Genomic DNA, 22658 nt, shown 5'->3' with positions numbered 1-22658 from the left:
GTGCCCTCAGGTGGTGAACTTGTGTATCTTACATAAAAATATATTCATCAGTAACTTTTATTATTTTAACTATCAATATTTATAGACTCCGAGGAAGTTGCAGAAATAGTACAGAGAGGCCCTTGTTTACCCTTTACCCAGCTTCCTTCAATAGTAACATCTTACAAAATTATATAGTATACCATCTAGACTTAGTTCTAAATTTTTTTTAAATACAAGTGTTCTTAAAATATAAGTATATAATAAACTCAACACAATGCATCGTATCTCACAAATAAAACCTGAAAAGTTTAAAAAGATAATACACTTTAAAATATCCTTTTAAACTCAAAAAAATTTAAATATAAAATCCCCCCAAACTCCCTTTAAAGTGTTCTGAACTCACTATAAAACTTAAAACAACCTAGCATCTTTGCAGATGTATAGAAAAATGTTCAGTTAGAAACCAAAAGGTTCAGGATATTGGGAGAGACACACAACGCCCCTGCAACACACAAACACAACTCTGCAAAGTTTAAATACACAGATTATTGTTTCAAACTAAAAGCTTGTAATACAACAACTGAATAGAGTCCTCCTTGCTCTGCTGAGAGGCAATTTTGGAGTCTCAAGACTACGGAATTAAGTAAGGTTATAATTTGAATATGTGTTGGTCATAAGCATACTGACAATAGTAGAGACAGCGCACAATTTTTAAACTCGTGGTAATAAATAATATGAAATTACTGAACATCATTTGTTAGGATGTCTGCTTATATTTGCATGTATTCTGATACATTTTCATGCCTTACATAAGTTTCTCTTATTATTTTCTGTCCTTTGAAACACAAAGCCAAGTTGACAAATACTTAAAATCTTTATTCACAAAAAAAATTAGCAAAGAAAAGAACTGTATTCATTTATACTTTACATTGCTAAAGTTGAATAATTACACATTAAATGTTTATGTTTCAAAAATTGTTTTAAACTGAAAAATTTTACACACTAGGAAAGCTATATCTTGTGCACTAGGAAGGTAAGACACTGTACCAAATTAAGGAGTCTTTAAACACTTGAAGTCATGGTTAATTTTTTTTTCCTTAAGAACATATACCATCATAGTCATGTGTAGGAATAATGCAAAAAATAAATTTTACTTACTGCTTCTGTGTGTATTGGGTGCACTGCAAAAAGTAAAGAGGCAATCATACTACTCTGGTTATTCAGAAAAAGTCTGCAGACTTTAAGAAATATCACACTAACCACAGCATGAAAAATCATATTTAGGAGATGATATGACATTGGTGTTAGTTCACTGAACAGATAATTTAAGCGAAATGTCAATACTGTTAAGGGACGGTAAGACTTGTGGCTTCTCTCCTATAAGGAAAAAAACAATCATTGATTATTAAAGTATCCTGGTTCTTCTGGATACATAAACTAATCACTGCTTTTACTACTAAAGAATCTACATTTGGCTGAGAAATAACAATAAAATAATAAAAGTCTCAAGAATAACATAAATTTAAGACATAGCTTTACGTGGGTTTTTGTGTGTGTGTGTGTGTGTGTGTGTGTGTTTTCCTACTTTCTTTGTCCAAAAACAAGGCAATTTCCTCTTTGATATATAGTTGAGTTCAGTTCAGTTGCTCAGTTGTGTCTGACTCTGCAACTCCATGGACTGCACAGCATGCCAGGCTTCCCTGCCCATTACCTACTTCTGGAGCTTGCTCAGACTCATGTCTATTGAGTTGGTGATGCCATACACACACACACACGCACACATATATATACACACACTGATATAAAGTAATCAAAGAATAGAAGAAAAACATTTGACTATTAATTCAATACCCAGATTAAGAAAATAGGATAATGGTGGCATTAATCAAATTGTAGTACAGGATTTCCCTCCAAAGCCTGTTTCCCAAACTATTACCAAAAAACATTCATGTAACTGCTGGCTAGATTTTCTAAAGGAAACATAAGAATAGAATGATCGCCCAGTGCCATTTAAATAACAATGACTCAAAAAGGTTGCCTAGTTGTCTCATGAAAAAACACCTCCATAATGTATAAACCTGAATATATTAAACCAAAAATTCCTAAGTACCACACAGGGAGTGATATAAGAGAAAAACTTTCTTAAAGAATAGACACCTTTGCTATAGTGGTCTCTACTTGTAGCAGATAAAATTTTATGTTAGGTACTGAATTTCTTTATAAACTAAAAGTTACATTTAACAAGAAATATTTTTACTCTAAGACAAAATCAAAGCAGATTAAGAATAAAACACACAAGTTAAAAAGATACAAAATATTATCCTAGTCATTTTTTTGTAATTTTATATAAGGCATCCACACTCACATTCCTTGCTCTCCTACATCTACCGTATTTCGCTATAACTCTGTTTTATATCTATAGACTTAAGCCTGCTCATCCCCAACAGGGAACACTGGGAAGCACAAGAACCAAACATTTCTTATTTTGAAATTAATAGCACTCTAATATCTCCGTCTGTACTGACTACATACAACATGAGTGCTACCTACCTCGAATGTTTTTCTCTTTCTTGCCTAATTCCTGTACATCCTTCAGGTTTCACCTCAAACATACAGAAATGTTTTTAAGGCAATGTACTGAACTGAGATCACTTATACCAGAAAGCACCTTTAAGGTCAAAATCTAATATCATGATTAAAACCACAGTACATATTAGCATAATTTGGGGACAGAGGGTATGCGTACAGGGGAATGAATTATCTAGAAAATAATGTAGTATTTATCAAGAAAGTAATATCACAACAGGACCATATTTTTCCCTTGTTATCAAAAGACATTTCTTCTAAAGGTTAGAATTGGGTGAGAACAGAAAGGCTGCAGGAAAATAAATAACCTGCTTCTTTAGTAAGAAAAAAAAATACTTGTTTGTGACTAAAAGAATGAAAGATTCCATACCCCTTCTTGAGAAGTTTCCAAGTTTGGAGAACTTGGAAAGGGGCCATGAATGACAAATGACAAAAAGAGTGTTACATGCTATGTTTCAACAACTATGTGCTACATATTACAGACAATTAATGAATCCTCAGAGTTTATTCTTTTATAGATCTGGAAAATACCTCATTACCTAAAAGCTGTGTGCCCACCTACTTCACACAGCTTTTATATCATACAACTAAAATCAGAATCTAGTCTATATGATCCTAAGCTGACAGGTGTTTGGTCCTTAATAGTTTAACACTGACCTTCAAAATAAAGTTACTAGCACAGGAAAAATACCTTCATAAAAACAACCTAAACTTTTGGGTTCTCAGTATAAAATCAAAATAATTATTAGATATGAGATATGGCACAAATTAAACTTTTTAATAAATCATTTTTTTCTGCAGAAAAATAGTTAATATGTGTACTTTGCATTTTTACTCAATCTGTAATGAAGCTATATAATTTTTAAATGGTTAATGCTTAGTTGCTCAGTTGTGTCTGACCCTTTGCAACCCCATGGACTGTAGCCCTCTGTGCTCCTCTGTCCATGGGGATTCTCCAGGCAAGAATATTGGAGTGGGTTGCCATGCCCTCCTCCAGAGGATCCTCCCAACTGAAGGATCGATCCCAGGTATGCCACATTGCAGGTGGATTTTTTACCAACTGAGCCACTAGGGAAGTCCTTTTAAATGGTTAAATATACCACAAACAGTTATCTCCTTTGCTTGAGTCATAAAAAAGAAAAAAGAAATGAAGTCAGTTAGCAAGAAATAGTTATGTATTGCCCTTATTGTCAGAGAAGGCAATGGCACCCCACTCCAGTACTCTTGCCTGGAAAATCCCATGGGCGGAGGAGCCTGGTAGGCTGCAGTCCATGGGGTCTCGAAGAATCGGACACGACTGAGCAACTTCACTTTCACTTTTCACTTTCATGCATTGGAGGAGGAAATGGCAACCCACTCCAGTGTTCTTGCCTGGAGAATCCCAGTGATGGAGAAGACTGGTGGGCTGCCGTCTATGGAACTGCACAGAGTCGGACACGACTGAAGCGACTGAGCAGCAGCAGCAGCCCTTATTGTTCTCCTAATACATTTTGTTTTTACACACATATATTAGTTTTAAAACATTTAAGCCAAGGTACACAATCAAGGAAAGTATCAGGTACTACTTTAAAAAAAATAATCACGTTTTCTACTTCCTATCTAATTTATTACAAATATTCATGTCTTATATGAAATATCTGAGAAAAAACTAAACTACTAAAACATTTTAAAATCTGAGATACATATAAGTAATTCATACTTACTTCAGACATAGGGGTCCCCCAGAAATCATTCTGAAATAAAGTTTTTAAAGGTGTAGATGGATGCAGGTCTTTATTATCCAGTATTGCTGAAACATCGTCAAAAACAAAACCACAAAACAGGCTGTTCCAATAGCAAACAGCAACCACACCAACTATTAAGGTTACTTCTTTGAGGTTAATATCAGCCATCTTTTCCATAAGCACTTGTGGACAGGATCTGGGGAAAAGAACATGAAGATACAATGAAATAGTGAAGTTGCTCAGTCCTGTGCAACTCTTTGCGATCCAATGGACTGGAGCCTACCAGGCTCCTCCATACATAGAATTTTCCAGGCAAGAGTACTAGAGTCGGTTGCCACTTTCTTCTCCAGGGGGATCTTCCTGACCCAGGGATCAAACTCAGGTCTGCATTGCAGGCAGATGCTTTATCCTCTGAGGCACAAGGGAAGCCCAAAATGAAATAAACATTTTTTTTTTAATAAGTGCAGCCATGAAATTAAAAGACGCTTACTCCTTGGAAGGAAAGTTATGACCAACCTAGATAGCATATTCAAAAGCAGAGACATTACTTTGCCAACAAAGGTCCATCTAGTCAAGGCTATGGTTTTTCCAGTGGTCATGTATGGATGTGAGAGTTGGACTGTGAAGAAAGCTGAGCACCAAAGAGTTGATGTTTTTGAACTGTGGTGTTGGAGAAGACTCGAGAGTCCCTTGGACTGCAAGGAGATCCAAACAGTCCATTCTGAAGGAGATCAGCCCTGGGATTTCTTTGGAAGGAATGATGCTAAAGCTGAAACTCATGAAACTCATGCGAAGAGTTGACTCATTGGAAAAGACTGATGCTGGGAGGGATTGGGGGCAGGAGGAGAAGGGGAAGACAGAGGATGATATGGCTGGATGGCATTACCAACTCGATGGACCTGAGTCTGAGTGAACTCTGGGAGTTGGTGATGGACAGGGAGGCCTGGAGTGCTGCGATTCATGGGGTTGCATAGAGTCGGACACGACTGAGCAACTGAACTGAACAGTTTTAATAGAAGGACAATAAGTAAAATAAAGACAGAATGTTAATTCTCACAGAGAATTAATTCTTTAAAACTCTGTTCTAAAACCATCCACCTAAGAAGCATTAGTAGACCACCTCTCCATATTCCAAAGGTAGAAGGAAATGGCAACCCACTCTAGTACTCTTGCCTGGAAAATTCCTTGGATGGAGGAGCCTGGTAGGCTACAGTCCATGCAGCTGCAAAGAGTCGGACAGGACTGAGAACTTCACTCACTCACTCTCTTTCATGTGTGTTTTCATACCTCTATTACAGTTCTTTATCACATTAATCAATCTTTAAGCCTATCTCTTTAGCTAACTTTAACCTTCCCTGGTGGCTCAGAAGTTAAAGACTCTGCCTGGAATGTGGGAGACCTGGGTTTGATCCCTGAGTCGGGAAAATCCCCTGGATAAGGAAATGGCAACCCAGTCCAGTACTCTTGCCTGGAGAATCCCATGGAGGGAGGAGCCTGGTAGTCTACATTCCATGGGGTCACAAAGAGTCGGACATGACTGAACGACTTCACGTTCATGTTCTTTAGCTAACTAGACAGCTAACTTCTTCAGCTGTCACAGGTCAGGTTACCTGGGAAACAAAGATAACTGAAGAAAACCTGGTATGATATGTCCCAGCAGGATCTAAATGAATCCTTGTGGGAAAACAAATACATACTTAAAAAGACACTGATCATGGGTTTTCTAAAATGTAGATAAATCTCACGTTTTAGTACCTTATGAATCTGAAGATCAACTATTACTTACATCAAGAGTCCAAAATTGTAGCCTGAAGCCTTGCTCAGATTGATCAAGTCTTTTTAAAATGTCTGTCTGAATGCCTTTAAGCTCACTGTATACTAGCCAGTTTACTACAGTTCCATTATCTTTCACTGAGGTTGAGTTATTCGATGGATTTATGTTATCTGGTTGGCCCCTGGGGTATAGAAGCAGTTTATGATCCAGATATAAACCACTGTTTTCCTTTTTCCCAATGTAACAAAAGCCTTTAATCTACAGACTGGCCTTCATTCATACATGACAATGCATAATTTAAGTTATTGCTTTAAAAAGAATCCAGTGAAACAATGTTTATAGAGGAGAAAGAACTATATGAAGTGGAGGTTACTGAAGAAACAACCCTATTATAAAAATAAGGATGCTGATGATTTACTTTTCTAGCTTGAGTAGTGTCATTAGCATAACTTTAGTTTATCACTTGTGGAGGGAACCCTCCCCAAATATGTAAACCATCTTAACCTGTGAATATGTTCAGTTCAGTTCAGTCACTCAGTCATGTCCAACTGTTTGCAACCCCATGAATCGCAGAACGCCAGGCCTCCCTGTCCATCACCAACTCCTGGAGTTCACTCAAACTCACATCCATCGAGTTGGTGATGCCATCCAGCCATCTCATCCTCTGTCGTCCCCTTTTCCTCCTGCCCCCAATCCCTCCCAGCATCAGAGTCTTTTCCAATGAGTCAACTCTTCGCATGAGGTGGCCAAAGTACTGGAGTTTCAGCTTTAGCATCATTCCTTCCAAAGAACACCCAGGCCTGATCTCCTTTAGAATGGACTGGTTACCTTATAGCAAAATAGACTTCTCAGGTGCGACTAAATTTAGGATTTTGAGATGAGGATATTATCCTGGACCATCTAGGTGGGCCAATTCAATGAAAAGAAACCTCACAAGTCAATGAGGGACACAGGAGTCAAAAAAAAAAAAGCAGAGGTCAGAGTGATATGATGGTTAGCTGGGGGCCACAAGTACAGGCAGAAGCTGGAACAGGCAAAGAAACACATTATTCATTAGAGTTCCTCAAAGGACTACAGCCCTGTTGAGGATTTCTGACTTACAGACCTGTAAAATAATGAATCTGTTATTTTAAGCTACCACATTGTGGCATGTGTTACAGTAGGAACAGAAAATTAATGTATCATTCATAGAGCCAGAAGATCTGGAACCTGAGATAAATCTGTAGGAGTTCTGGAAAGATCAGAGAAGAACAAGAGACTTCCAATCAGATGTAAGATTTGTATAAAAATGCATACACAGAGCCTATGAGAAGGTATTAAATTATTTTACAGTTAAGAACAATTTAGAAAACTTTAACTTTTTAAGTGCTGCATGCAATATGCCAGCAAATTTGGAAAACTCAACAGTGGCCACAGGACTGGAAAAGGTCAGTTTTCATTCCAATCCCAAAGAAAGGCAATGCCAAAGAATGCTCCAACTACCGCACAATTGCACTCATCTCACATGCCAGTAATGTTCAAAATTCTCCAAGCCAGGCTTCAAAACTATGTGAACTGTGAACTTCCAGATGTTCAAGCTGTATTTAGAAAAGGCAGAGGAACCAGAGATCAAATTGCCAACATCCTCTGGATCATCAAAAAAACAAGAGAGTTCCAGAAAAACATCTACTTCTGCTTTATTGACTATGCCAAAGCCTTTTGACTGTATGGACCACAACAAACTGTGAAAACTTCATTAAGAGATGGGAATACCAGATCACCTGACCTGCCTCTTGAGAAATCTGTATGCAGGTCACGAAGCAACAGTTAGAACTGGACATGGAACAACAGACTGGTTCCAAATCAGGAAAGGAGTACATTAAGGCTGTATATTGTCACCCTGCTTATTTAACTTATATGCAGAGTACATCATGAGAAATGCTGGGCTGGATGAAGCACAAGCTGGAATCAAGATTGCCAAGAGAAATATCAACAACTTCAGATATGCAGATGATACCACACTTAGGGCAGAAACCGAAGAAGAACTAAAGAGCTTCTTGATGAAAGTGAAAGACGAGAGTGAAAAAGTCAGCTTAAAACTCAAAGCTCAGAAAACGAAGATCATGGCATTTGGTCCCATCACTTCATGGGAAATAGATGGGGAAACAATGGAAACTGTGATAGACTTATTTTGGGGGGCTCCAAAATCACTGAGATGGCTGGATGGCATCACCAACTCGATGGATGTTGAGTTTGAGTGAACCCCGGGAGATGGTGATGGACAGGGAGGCCTGGCGTGCTGCGATTCATGGGGTGGCAAAGAATTGGACTCAACTGAGAAACTGAACTGAACTGAACTGAAAATCACTGCAGATGGTGACTGCAGCCATGAAATTAAAAGACGCTTAATCCTTGGAAGGAAACTATGACCAACCTAGACAGTTTATTAAAAAGTAGAGACATTACCTTGCCAACAAAGGTCTGTCTAATCAAAGCTATGGTTTTTCCAGTAGTCATGTATGGATGTGAGAGTTGGACTATAAAGAAATTTGAGTGCCAAAGAATTGGTTCTTTTGAACTGTGGTGTTGGAGAAGACTCTTGAAGAGTCCCTTGGACTTCAAGGAGATCCAACCAGTCCATCCTAAAGGAAATCAGTCCTGAATATTGATGGGAAGGACTGATGTTGAAGCTGAAACTCCAATAGTTTGGCCACCTGATGCAAAGAATTGACTCATTGGAAAAGACCCTGATGCTGAGGAAGATTGAAGGTGAGAGGAGAAGGGGACGACTGAGGATGAGATGGTTGGATGGCATCACCGACTCAATGGACATGAGTTTGAGTAAACTCCAGGAGCTGGTGATTGATAGCGAGGCCTGGAGCGCTGCAGTCCATGGGGTCGCAAAGAGCTGGACACAACCGAGGGACTGAACTGACTGACTGACACTTTTTAAAGACATGCTAAATTGAAACCAGCACATCAGAAAGGTAATTAGCTGTACCTTTTGAAGATGTATAGAAAAATTATTGAAGGGTTTATCTTGAATCCAGAAGCAATTTAGCATATCTAAATGGTATGGACTTGTATATACCTATTATCATGACAGAGTTGATACTGCTTATTTAAAGAGTAGAGAGATCTGCTTAGTTCCTTCTCAATCATACTAAAGTAACAGTTGTTACTTCTTAGAAAAGGAAGGCTATAAATTCACAAGGATAAAGACAACTGGAGAGGAGATCTCAGAACATTTTGGAAGCTAAAAAGGCAAAAGGATTCCTAAATGACTCAGGAAAGTGAATCCTTAACTGAAGGGGGAAAAACTCGAAAATTTTCTGCACCCCTTACAGCACCAATCTCAAAAACTGGTGCAAAGGAACTTAAGAAGTAGGGTGAGGAACAGATGGATTTGTTAAAGTTTAGACCCCTTTCTCACTGCATACAGTCAAGTAACTTTCCCTCCTACATCAAGGCAGAAGACTGGAGAATTTTTCTCTGGAGCAGGTAAAACAGAGTGTCTGCTACTGGAGACAATAGAAAGGACACAGCTTATCGAAAATGAGGGTTAAGTTAAAAGTACATGCTTTTAGACCCTCAAGCTATCTTCTACCATTTGAACCCAGAATCCTGTACAAAAAGAGAGGGTACTAAAACCTTCAGAAAGAAATGAGGCAGGTTCCATACCGAAGGTCAGAATCCAATTAAACCCCTTTTTTTCACCAACAATACTAGCAGCCAGAGAAAAAAATCCAGAAAACAAAAAGGAAATAATGCTTCAAATTTCTGCTGGGTAATCATTTCCAAATTAAAATTTTATTTTAATAAAGTGTAATTTCCCAAGTAGGAAAGCAGAATAAAATACTGTAAAACATTCAAGATCTCAAAAACGTACCTCCAACAATTCTCCTCTCAGGAAACTAATAGAAGACTTACTCCAATAACATGAGGGAGTAAGAAACACAAAGACAGGGAAATCAGGAGACAGGGAATCAAGCACAAGAGAGTAACAAAGGAAATACCCAAACTACAGCCGTTCCAAGCAGTAATACCCAGGCAACAATAGAATAGGTCAGCAGGCTATTGAATGACAGTCTCAAGAAGATATAATTCACAGAATACTTGATGCGTTTAAACATAGAGTGAAGAATGATTTTACTTTAAAATCATGTGTGTCTCTAATTCAGAAAAACAAAACAACTCAAGACATTCACCATCAGGTAGTGAAAATCAAGTCTTGTGTATGGGGTCAGAAACCTCTCAGGTCGCTGACCAGGTAATACTTGGGGTGACAAACTGCTGCCTGGCTATATGTTTTCACATAAAGAAAGTTTAAAACTAACAGAAAAAATAAGCAAATTAAACTGATGGTTTTAATACTTTGAAATTATATACGGGAATAATATGTTTTTGATTTTTAGAGTACTTATAATGTTGAAGAGTATTTAACATATATACTAGAAATTCTGATATACTAGCTTCAAAACTGTAAGTTAAAATACAATATTATGTAAAATATATAACATCAGTCAGTCAATTCAGTTCAGTCGCTTACTCGTGTCCGACTCTTTGCAACCCCATGAATTGCAGCACGCCAGGCCTCCCTATCCATAATATTAAATTATCGACCATGCAATTTCTGGATTTAAGACTTTTAGTTGAAAAGTATAAGAATTTATAGCCAAGTTTACAAATATTGAAATTTTTGTAAGACCAAGGCAGTTGCCATAGTTTTAAGTATAGTTTTCTAGCTTTATAGAAGTTGTTTAAATTTTGAGAAAGTTTTGCTTGTTAAGTCAGGCATCTGAAGTCCCTGAATAAAAATGAAAATACTAAAATTACAAATGCAGCTTTAAATTAGGCAAATCAAGCTTTAAATGTAGCTAAGAGCAGTTAGTCCTTTCTACTTCTTGTAGTCATATTCTTCAATAGGTTAACCTGAACTTTAAATGGTACTGTCAGCAAAGCCAGATGGTAAGTCCCAATGCACATGCACTTTTCAAGTTCTTGCATACTGCATTTTTTTTTTTTTTTTTTTACTATCAATCAAGCAAGGTAAACCCAGAAACAATGTGGGAGAGGTTATAAAGGGTCAAGACAATAGAATTTTTGAAGATTCTCTAAGGAAGCATATTATGAGAGAAAGGGAGGAGAGCTACTTCTCATACATATCCTGAGTTCAGTTCTGGAGCCATCTTGGGTTTTGTCCAAAAGAGTCACCTGCAAGGGAAGAGGTTAGGGCAAAGGGAGAGGGTTACATAAGGACACAGAGAGAGGGCAGCGAGATTCACTTTACTGTAACAATGTAACACATCCCTGTTGAATGCTATAGACTGGATGTTTGTGTGTCTCCCCCACCCACAAATTCATGTTAAATCCTAATGCCCGATGTTATTTGGAGGAGGGGGCCTTGGGGAGGTGATCAGGTTATGAGGGTGGAGCTTCATATTATTATAAGGGCATTAATCCTATTAATGGATTTGAGAGATCCAGTGCCCCTTCTGCCATGTGAGGACACTGTGAAAAGATGCCTGCTATGAACCAGATCCTCACTAGATACTGAATCTGCTATGCCTTGATTTTGGATTTCTCAGTCTTCAGAATTGTGAGCAATTCCTACTGCTTATAAACCACCGAATCTACGGTATTCTGTTGGCAGCACAAACAGACCAAAGGGAACTTCCAGTTCTTTTCCTAGGCACAAAAGCATATTCACACAGATGCACAGTGTGAGTGGATGGAAAGATTGACTGGCTTACCAAATGCAATGTCACTATATGCAAAGAATCCAAATGCAACTGACCACTCATAAACACATTACGAACACAGAAAACAATGTAATTCCTTCAAAATTGTAGTGAGTGCTCACTCTTCCATATCCCGACAATACAATCATGGAAAAAAGAAATCTATAGGACTATTTTATGAAATACTTATATTATATAAAATCTGGGAGTATTTAGCCTGGAGAGGAACGTCTTCTCAGCTCAGTAATTTCATGATTGTATCTTCTTCAAAAGTAAAACTTTGGCTTGCATGGTCTGTATTCACACTGACTCCTACTAATCTTTCCAGTCTCCTCATGTTGAAAGAAGACAAGTGTTTGCTTGCTGCACACTGATTCCTCTCCATGAGTGCAAGGCAAAACAAAACATTTTCTGTACACAGTAGAGACTAAATTTTTCAACACCATGCTTTATGTTAGACACTGGAACAGTAAGTTACTATTCCTTTTCTTGATAAGGTAGCATAAAAGGGATGGAAATTACATCTAGAATGCAGGTTGGTTGGTACAGAGAACAGAAGTATCAATTATAAAAGGCAAGCCTTTCTTGTGAAATGATTCTGGGAAGATAAAACTGCTCATAAAACCAAAGAGATGAAAGAAGGCAGATTTAGGCAAGTGCTCCTATAGTAAAGACATTTACAAAACTGTCAGATAAATCCCTTCTCTTGGTGAAAATTGAGCGATTTAGAAAACTACATGAAGAATAACAGTGGGTTTTAGGGATTTTCCTCAAAATTATACACAGGAAGTGACTGAACTAGAACCTGAGTTAAATTTCTTTGTCCACAGTTAAGTACAAACATACTACAGTGCATTAGAGCCTAGACCTTAGTTAAGCCATTTCCTACTGCATCCCCAGTGTCTAGCAGAGTGAATAAGCCCTAAAATACTGTTAGAATGAGTAATGTGTATTAAAGAGTAGAGACATCACTTTGCCTAGAAAGGTCCGAAGAGTCAAAGCTATGATCTTTCCAGTAGTCATGTACAGATGTGAGAGCTGGACCAGAAAGAAGGCTGAGGATCGAAGATTTGATGCTTTCTAATTGTGGTGCTGAAGAAGACTCTTTGAGAGTCCCTTCGACAGAAAGGAGATCAAATCAGTCAATCCTAAAGGAAACCAACGCTGATTATTCATGGGAAGATTGATGCCAAAGGTGAAGCTCCAATACTTTGGCCACCTGATGTGAAGAGCTGACTTGCTGGAAAAGACCCTGATGATGGGAAAGATTGAGGGTGGGAGGAGAAGGAAGTGACAGAGGATGAGATGGTTGGATGGCATCATCAACTCAATGGACAAGTTTGAGCAAACTCTGGGAGATAGTGAAGGACAGAGAAGCCAGGCATGCTGTAGTTCATGGGGTCACAAAGAGTCAGACGTGACTTAAGAGACTGAACAACAATAACAAAGTTATAAAATTTAAGTGAGATTTTGCATTTAATCAGTACTGCAATTGAGATGTGGGTTATAACTTTAGTTTCAGTAAGTATTACAAAATTACTTAGGTTCTCTGAACCTATACTCATTCAGTTTTGAAAAATGAGAATAAAACTTACTATTAGGCCAGGTACCCTAAATGTGAATAAGAAAGTGAGGAGAGGTAAAGGTAGAAAAGACTAAAACAGACAAGAACAAAAATAATAAATAGAAAATAACAGTCACAATGAATGAAAAAACAAGAACAAAAATAAGGTGATGCAGCAAAAATAACAGATTACTACTACAAAAGCAAGTATGTAGTTTTAAGCACAGTAAATGACATATGTGCTCCAGAAACACTAGCTTTCCTCTCTGCCTCCCCCTGCTAAATTATGAATTGAAAACACTGAATATGAAGAATATTTAATTCAAATTCTTGAGTAAACAAAGTTATGTAATCAGAATACATATTTTAATATAGACAGCAAGACAGAGGAATAAGCACATTACAAGTATTGGTATCCAGCATGCAAGAGAAAGCCATGTATCAGTTATAAACATATCCTTTAACCAGAAAGATTCGTGTGCAATCATACTACTCAAGTCTGAGCAGAGTTCTTAAACTCTCCAAGCCTAGGTTTCTTAACTTAGTTGGAAAATGAGAACAATATAAGCAGCTATTTCACTGAGTTATTATGAAGATTAAATGAAATAATGAATACGCTACGGTAATCAAAACAGTTTGCAACTAGCATGAAAAAAAAAACACACACACACACACACACGGATTAATAGAACAGACTCAGGAGGCCAGAAACAGACAAAAGAATCAAGAATATACAATGGGGAAAGAATAGTCTCTTTAATAAATGGTTTTGAGAAAACAGAACCACAAGCAAAAGAATGAAACTAACCCCTGTTTTACGTCACTCACAAAAATCAACTCAAAATGGATTCAAGAATTGAACATACAACTGGCAACCATAATCCTTCCAGTAGAAATACGGGGTAAGCTCCCCAACATTTGTCCCGGAAATGACTTTTTGGATTTGGAACCAAAGACAACAAAAACAAAACAAAAATAAATAAATGGTCCTATGTCAAATTAAAACATTTTCACATAACAAAGGAAATCCATGGAACGGGAGAATATATTTGCAAAAATAGATATGAAAACAGGTTAATATTCAAAATAAAAACTCATACAACTGAATCACAAAAAACCAAAACCTGATTCAAAAACGGCACAGGAACTTCTTCCAAAGACATATAATGGCCAACAGGTATATGAAAAGGTGCTCATAATCACGCAAAGTCAGGGAAATGCAAATCAAAACTACAATCAGAGTATCAATTACTTCACACCTGGTAAGAATGACTATCATCAAAAAGACAGGAGATAAGTATTGGTGGCAAAAATGTAGAGAAAAGGGAACACTTGTGTATGCTGGTGGGAATGCAAACTGATGAAACCATCATAGAAAACAATGATACATGTTTCTCAAAAACTTAAAAACAGAACTACCATACTATCCAGCAGTTCCACTTCTGGGTATATATTTGAAGAAAACTAAATCACTCTTTTGAAGAGATACTCATTCAGCGCTACTTACAATAGCCAACCCATGGAAACAACCTAAGTATAAATGCATGGATGAAAGGATAAAGGACATGTATGAATAGTATGGACACACAATGCAATATTACTCAGACACACACAAAAAGAAATCTTACCATTTATGACATCATGACAACATGGATGGAACATGATGGCATTATGCTAAGTGAAATGTCAGAGAGAGAAAGAAAAACAACTGTGATCTCCTTTATATGTGGGATCTAAAAAAAGCAAACTGACAGAAAGAACAGATCTGTCAACAGGTACAAGCCTTCATTTATAAGATAATTTATGGGGACATACGGCATAGTCAAAAAAGGGTTAATGTTTGGCATACCATCTTCCAGGAAAGGACTAGACAAAATGATCACTACTACAAATCCGATGAACGTCTCTAAATGGATCACAAAATTATGTTTTTTATTTTCTACTGAATGGTTTGGAAAGAAATTATTTTCAAAAGTAAACTTCGGTATCAATTACAGTTAGCAAATGAAAAGAAAGTGCTTAAAATTTTACAAAGATGGATGCACTGGTCCAAACAGTTGAAAATGTATTCAGATTTCAAGTCTACAGCTTAAGAAAGTTTTCCTAGCGTTGTATCACATTCCAGAATGGTTGAGAGCAGCCCGATGGGCAAAACTTGCACAAAGAAAAGCTGCAAGCGTTTAAGAAGGCAGTTGTTAGGGAAAGCCACCCTTGGTCACCAAGCGAGTGACAGCAACAGGGCTGCTGAGTACAGAGGTGCCTTATCTTTCTACCCCCTAGCAGTCGCCTGGGCAAGTTCTAACCTCTCCTCTCTGGAATCTTCGCTCAACCTTCAAGTTCGTCAACCCGCGAAGATAATGGGGCTACAGGTAAGGCGTACGAGGTCGGAGGATGCGGTGTCCTCTTCCCAAATTCTCACTCGCCCCCTGCCAAGCTCGCGGCCCCCAGTCCACCGTACAGGGACAGACTATGAAATCAAAGAAGCTAAAACTTCTGCCTTCTTACAGAGGGCACCACCCAGGGCGTCGCCAGCGAACGCCCAAGGAGAGGGCGGCGTCTTCCCACCTCTTCAGACTCTGGCTGGGCCCCTCAGCCCCAAAGGCAGGAGCTTCTCTCACCCGGGACCGCTCCCGTCAACTCCTCCCCAGCCACCAACCAATAGCCCGACCTCACCTGGGAGCAGTTCCACGCGGGGTTGACTTAGAGAAACCTCGGGAAAAGCGGTCCGTCGAGCGACGCCACCGAAGGCACAGGCATGTTCGGCCTCTTTCAGGTCACCAGCGCAGACACGCCTCGGCCGCAGCGCCTCCCGCCTCCGGGCGGTTCCCCCGCACCCCGGTACCGCCGCAGCCTCCCGCACTGCACGCCGGGAACGGCCTACCTCCACTTCTCAGAGACTTCATCGTCCTAAAAGTCCCGGCCTCCAAGCAGAACTGCATTTTGGGATTTGGAGTCCTCACCTCACGCCTTCACTTCGTCCATAACACACAGTGCAGGGAACTCGCGGGGGAATCTGAACGTAAAGCATCACCCACGGTCGTGAAATGTAGGCATCGCTAGCATCCGGGCTCTTGTTGCGGCCTCGGCGGGGTGGGGAATGGTGTCGCCTAGCAGCCGCCGTCGTTATTACTCGCTCCGGACCAGTTGGCTGGATCCCGTGTCCGATAGGAACGGCGCTGGAGAGCGGTCAGGTTTTGCAGCTGGGCCGGGCCGAGTGGGTATGGTAGCTGAACGGCCGCCGCTGGTTGCCAGGTTTGGTGTAGGTAGGTGGATCCTCGTGAGCGCAAACCGATAGTCTCTTCCCACGCAGGTTTTTTAACCTTCGGGGTCCAGATAGATAACAGCTTAGTTTCCCCATTCCTTAGCCGCCTGTCCGCAATCGGTTTGCTTTCCTTTTTCTGCAGCCCTGATTTCCCAGGCCCAACTGCACTCGTTTCAGTCGTAAATTTCCTCACTTTTTTTTTTTAATTCTAGCTCATGTTTCTCAGAATCAGGGCTCAATTTCAGCCTTTCAAGCACCCCCGCGCTTGGCACCATTAGGTGTTCGAGGTGGTAAGGGGGCGTGGAGGAGCGGGACTCAGAATCTTAGTTCTGACATAGATTAAGCGTGGAAGTTTAAGCGTGGAAGCCTTCGTAAGTTATTTGGCCGATAAAATATCTGATGATTTTTTGCAACTGTTGTACTTTTCATACAGGCTATTTAATCGACATATCTGTTACACAATTAAGAAGCAATAACTTTTTGCAAATTCCGTAGAGAGTTGTAATAATCTGATCTGTAACAACTTTAAATTACTGTAAAAACAGTAATGCTACTTACCTTGTAAATGCTAATACCCACTTGTTTTGTTATAGAAGGTAAAGCACAGTGAAAGAATTCAAGATGCCGCCTAATATAAACTGGAAAGAAATAAGAAAGGTTGACCCAGATGAGCTGCCTCGTCAAGAAGAATTGGCAGATAATTTATTAATTTCCTTATCCAAGGTACTTAATTGATAAATAAAGCATAGCTACATACATACAACTATGATTAAATTGTCCCTGAAATCGCTGAATGGTACAACTGAAAGAATTCTTATATTTTAAGAATTATAAAATATGAAATTGTTGCTTTTCTCTTAGGTGGAAGTAAATGAGCTAAAAAGTGAAAGTCAAGAAAATATGATACACCTTTTTAGAATTACTCAATCACTAATGAAGGTTTGTATGCAGTACTTTAATAATAGCTTTAACTTTTAGAGAAAGCTTAAGAATCTCTTCTTAGATAAGTTAATCTCTAAAGCACTTTGTAAAATCTAAATGACAGCTAAAGTTCCTAAAAGACTGTGTAGGGGAAACAGAATAGTTGTGTATTAAAAGGCATATGGATGTCTTACGTTAGTGAGTGAAAGTTGCTCCGTCCAGTCCGACTCTTTGTGACCCCATGGACTAGATAGTCTATGGAATTCTCCAGGCCAGAATACTAGAATGGGTAGCCTTTCCCTTCTCCAGGGAATCTTCCCAACCCAGGGATTGAACCCAGGTCTCCCACATGGTAGGCAGTTTTTTTTACCAGCTGAGCCACGAGGGAAGCCCGAGAATACTGGAGTGGATAGCCTATCCCTTTTCCAGAGGATCTTCCCAACCCAGGAATCGAACCGGGGTCTCCTGCATTGCAGGCAGATTCTTTATCAACTGAGCTATCAGGGAAGCCTGTTTTATTTTAATTATGTTATAATTTGTTAGAGTAGCCAACCACTGTACACATTTGTTAGGAGAGGGAGAGATTTAGATGTGAGAATACCTTTTAGATGCTGGGAAGAATTGGGGGCAGGAGGAGAAGGGAACGACAGAAGATGAGATGGCTGGATGGCATCACCGACTCGATGGACATGAGTTTGGGTAAACTCCAGGAGTTGGTGATGGACAGGGAGGCCTGGCATGCTGTGATTCATGGGGTCACAAAGAGTCGGACACAACTGAGCAACTGAACTGAACTGATTTTTAAGAGCTTTGCTGTGGCTCAGCAGGTAAAGAATCTGCCTGTAATGCAGAAGACCTGGGTTTGATCCCTGGGTTGGGAAGATCCCCTGGAAAGGGAACGTCTACCCACTCCAGTATTCTGGCCTGGAGAATCCTGTGGGCTATACGGTCCATGGGGTCGCAAAGAGTCAGACACAACTCAACAATGCTCACTCTCATACCTTATAAAGGTCAAAGACTTGTTGAGTAGTTTTTGGTAAGTGGAGGCAATGGTAAAGTGTTTACGAGCTTCTAGCGCTAGCGTGCATGCGTGCTAAGTCACTTTAGTCATGTCTGACTCTTTGTAACCCTATTGACTGTAGCCTGCCAGGCTCCTTTTGTAATCCTATGGACTGTAGCCTTCCAGGCTCCTCTGTGCATGGGATTCTCCAGGCAAGAACACTGGAGTGGGTTGTCCTGACCTCCTCCAGGGGATCTTCCCGACCCACATCTTTTATGCCTCCTGCATTGGCAGGCAGGTTCTTTATCGTTAGTGCCATCTGGGAAGCCCTCTAGAGCTGAAAGTGAAAATGAAAGTCGCTCCGTCCTGTCTGACTTTTTGCAACCCTATGGACTGTACAGTCCATGGGATTCTTCAGGCCAGAATACTGGAGTGGGTAGCCTTTCCCTTCTCCAGGGGATCTTCCCAACCCAGGGATTGAACCCAGGTCTCCCGCATTGCAGGTGGATTCTGTACCAGCTGAGCCACAAGGGAAGCCCTCTAGAGTTGAAAGTTACCGTAAATAAAAACTGGGGATAGAAAATATGCATATTCTTTACATTTGAGGAGACAAGTGCAGAAAGTTTATAGCAGGTTGTAGAAGAAACAGATGTTGGAATAAGCTGTCCAGGGCCTTAAAGGCATATCTTATGCTCAACAGTTAGAAGCCATTAAAGGTTTTTGAGCTATACAGTTGCATTCAGAGGGTTAAATTAGTTCTGTTAAATGACACATTGAAGAGAATTGAAGTGGTTTAGACATAACATTATGTAAGAAGTTAGACATAAGTTATGGGCTAGAGTAATGAAAATTAAAATAGAAAAAAGAGATAGCTGAAAACATTACAAAGGGAAAGTTGCAATGTTTGATATAAGACTTGAGAGAAAAAGAGGAATCAAAGATGTTTCAAACTTTTAGGAATCTAGAAATTATAGCCTTAAGTAAGAAATTCACCTATTCATTCAGCCCATATTCGCAGAATGTCTCCTTGTGCCAGGCATTGCAGGCCCTAAGTAGTAGGATAGAAAATAAAACTAAATTCTTATTTTTAGTGCTTATATTCTGATGTAAAGGCATACTGAAATAACTTTTTTTAATGTTTAGATGAAAGCTCAAGAAGTAGAGCTAGCTTTGGAAGAAGTTGAAAAAGCTGGAGAAGAACAAGCAAAATTTGGTAAGTGCCTTGGAGAAAGGATTACTGTGGTGTTAGAGTAGATTCCATTTATTCACTAAGCAATAGAGAATCAACTTTAATATAGACTCTATAAAATGTGTATAGTTTATTTCGAAAGATTTTTCTGGAACTCCTGTTTCATGGGAAATGTACAAAATAGTTACTTTCTCTTCTGTTACCTTATTATAAATATGATAGACTTTAAAAAATAATTTTATTATTTTGTTGAAATTTATTTAAAAGTTTGTTTTGAGATCTAACCAATTCAAACGTTTATCTTTTTTAATAGAAAATCAATTAAAAACTAAAGTAATGAAACTGGAAAATGAACTAGAGGTATGTTCTTTTGTATTTCTTAGGGTATAATTGTTGTAAATATTATCATTTTCAATTATTATTTTCAGATTTTTTTCATTATATTTGGCTGGAAAATCACTGGAATGATACTGTGTTTATAATTACTTGTTCAGTATATATTTTACATGCCTTTATGTACCTTAAATTCTATTAAGGATTGCACATCCAATTGTGAACAAAATAAAAATGTTGAGTAACCTCATGGAGCTTACAGTCTAGAGAAATATACAGAGAGATTACTATTACTGAGGTGTAGTGAGGCAAGTTGGAATTTGAGGAACAGTGACAGAAAGGTGTAGGAGAAGAGGAGCTTTTTGAGAAAGCCAAGAGCCGAAATGTGAACATAAATTTTCAGTGAAGGAACTGAATACATTGAAATTATGGAGATTATTGGAAAGAATGTGATACAAATGGATTAGTCTTTATAAGGAGGAAGGACCTTTTTTCCTTTGTACTTGGAAGGAAGGAAGAATGGATGTTTACAGAAGCTTTTCATGTCGGTAGGTTTAGTGCCTGGAATTTGAGAGGATGAAGAGGTCATCTGCTAAGAGTGGGAGATGTGTAGTCAAACTTTAAGGAAGTCGGATAAAACCTAAAATATATGGAGAATGAATTGGAGATTTCAGGATCTGGAATGTTCAGATCTTGGTTCTTTCACATATTAGCTGTATGGATTCAGACGGTTTTATTTTTTATTCCTTATTGTATATCCAGCTTCTAGGGAAATACCAGTCTTTCTCAATAAGTACTTGTTAACTGAATTATGAGAGCTTCCTCAATGGCTCAGTGGGTAAGGAATCTGCCTGCAATGCAGGAGATGTAGGAGATGCGGGTTTGATCCTCAGTTCGTGGTATTTTCCCGGCCAGAAAAAGTGGGCTACAGCCCACTCTGGTGTTCTTGCTGGGAAAATCCCATGAACTGAGGAGCCTGGTGGGCTATAGTCCAAGGATCACCAAGAGTCAGACGCAACTAAGCACAAGCACAAGTGAGCTAACGGAGTCAGATCAAGTCTGTGCTAGTGTTTAGCAGGGCAACTGCTACAGAACAGAATAGGGCAGTTGGAGATATTGGTTGAAGCAGTGATTATAAAAAGCTAAATAGGCAAGGAAATCAAGGTTGGGATGTTAGGGAGAGATTAAGGAGAAGAGGAGTCAAGGGATTAAAGGGTCTTGTGAGGTAAAAGGGCAGATGTTTTGTGAATAATTGAAGAATGTTTCTGCTTGGACAAGGTCCTGGTGTGGGGATGGGAGTGTGAGGCTATAATGCAGACAAGAAGAGTTTTAAAAAAGAAAGTCCAGAATGAGAGTTACATATGTGTAGAAATTGCTTGGGGACTTTTGATGGAAGACTGTGAGCCACGTGCCAAAATTTCTCAGTGAATTTGTGAAGGAATGACTGAGAAGTTGGTAGTTTGCTACTACCATGAATAGGTCGTGATAAGAAAGCTGGCTATCACGTGAGATTCAAAGCAGCAGGAGGAGTTTTTACAGGATGGCGGAGGAATGATAGCCTAGAAATTATAGTTTGGGGTAAATCAACACCTTTTCTTAACCCCTAGGTATATGAGATTTGAAAGAATAAGCATTTCCAATCTGAAAAAGTTCCAAATGAAGTAGTGTACTAAAAGAGCCAAACTATAGCTAAAGCAAGGAGGTAGAAAGAATAAGTCAGTGGAAAGGCTGGGGAAGTAAAATACTAGTTTATCTTGGAAGAAGGTTTGCTTTGAGAGCATAATGGAAGGCTTTTTGAGGGAGGTAAAGAGTATGAAAAATTTGGTTAACATAGAAGAATAACAGAACTGAATGGCAGGGAGATGACTTAGAGACAGATTAGAGGACCAGAGGATTTTTGGTGTTTTCGACCATGACCCAAAGTAACTGGCTGCTAAGTCACTTCAGTCGTGTCTGACTCTGTGTGACCCCATAGATGGCAGCCCACCAGGCTCCGCCGTCCCTGGGATTCTCCAGGCAAGGGTACTGGAGTGGGGTGCCATTTCCTTCTCCAATGCATGAAAGTGAAAAGTGAAAGTGAAGTCGCTCAGTTGTGTCTGACTCTTGGTGACCCCATGGACTGCAGACCACCAGGCTTCTCTGTCCATGGGATTTTCCAGGCAAGAGTACTGGAGTGGGGTGCCATTGCCTTCTCCAAAAGTAACTGGAATACGAAGCAAAATGTATTTAGTCTGCTGCAATATTTTAAAGGTAATCTGTCTGGATGTCTAATACGATAGTACTAGCCATGTGTGGCTGTTAGTGTTTAAATTAATTACGGTGTGAATTAATTACAACTTAAATTAAGAAATCATTTCATTGCACTAGTTGCATTTCAAGTGCTCAGTAGAGACGTGTATATGGGGCAGTGCAGAGAACATTTCCATTATCCTAGAAGTTCTTTTAGATAGCACTGGTGTAAATATGAGTCAGTGATATGAGGGGAAGGGCTGCTTAATTTAAGCTCCATGGGTCAGTGACTAGGGTGGAGGCTCAGGTGGATTCTGGTGTTGTTTCAGAGCTCTGGTACTCAGGGAAAGCCTAAATAGTTCATTGCATAGACC

At 39.2% G+C, this 22658-nt stretch overlaps 2 protein-coding genes across 23 annotated transcripts in view; one reads left to right on the top strand and one right to left on the bottom strand.

Annotated features, from left to right (window-relative positions):
- The window catches only part of TMTC3 (transmembrane O-mannosyltransferase targeting cadherins 3), a 52080-nt gene extending 35865 nt beyond the window's left edge, over positions 1–16215 (bottom strand). For all 3 annotated transcript variants that reach the window (XM_086403771.1, XM_086403773.1, XM_086403772.1), the window contains exons 1-3: positions 16024–16215; positions 4272–4488; positions 1141–1359 (exon numbers count right to left, since the gene is read on the bottom strand). In XM_086403771.1, the coding sequence (XP_086259897.1) occupies positions 1141–1359; positions 4272–4469 (417 nt within the window). In that variant the 5' untranslated portion in view covers positions 4470–4488; positions 16024–16215. The remainder of the gene's footprint in view (positions 1–1140; positions 1360–4271; positions 4489–16023) is intronic.
- The window catches only part of CEP290 (centrosomal protein 290), a 95897-nt gene continuing 89438 nt past the window's right edge, over positions 16200–22658 (top strand). For 11 of the 20 annotated variants that reach the window (XR_015164800.1, XM_086403767.1, XM_086403761.1 and 8 more), the window contains exons 1-5: positions 16438–16613; positions 17206–17335; positions 17474–17551; positions 19677–19746; positions 20036–20082. Coding sequence is in view for 19 of the 20 variants with exons in the window: in XM_086403767.1 (XP_086259893.1) it covers positions 17234–17335; positions 17474–17551; positions 19677–19746; positions 20036–20082 (297 nt within the window). In the remaining variant the exon portion in view is untranslated. Of the gene's footprint in view, positions 16397–16437; positions 16984–17205; positions 17336–17473; positions 17552–19676; positions 19747–20035; positions 20083–22658 lie in introns of those variants that run through there. The other 9 variants (XM_086403765.1, XM_086403753.1, XM_086403762.1 and 6 more) reach the window with 5 other exon arrangements.

The sequence above is a fragment of the Bos grunniens genome, chromosome 5 (assembly GCF_055505025.1).
Source record: "Bos grunniens cultivar Pamir isolate PY7600 chromosome 5, Bosgru_T2T1.0, whole genome shotgun sequence".
Lineage (NCBI taxonomy): Eukaryota > Metazoa > Chordata > Mammalia > Artiodactyla > Bovidae > Bos > Bos grunniens.
The sequence above is the reverse complement of the archived record's forward strand: the minus strand, read 5'-3'. Positions and strand labels throughout refer to the sequence as shown.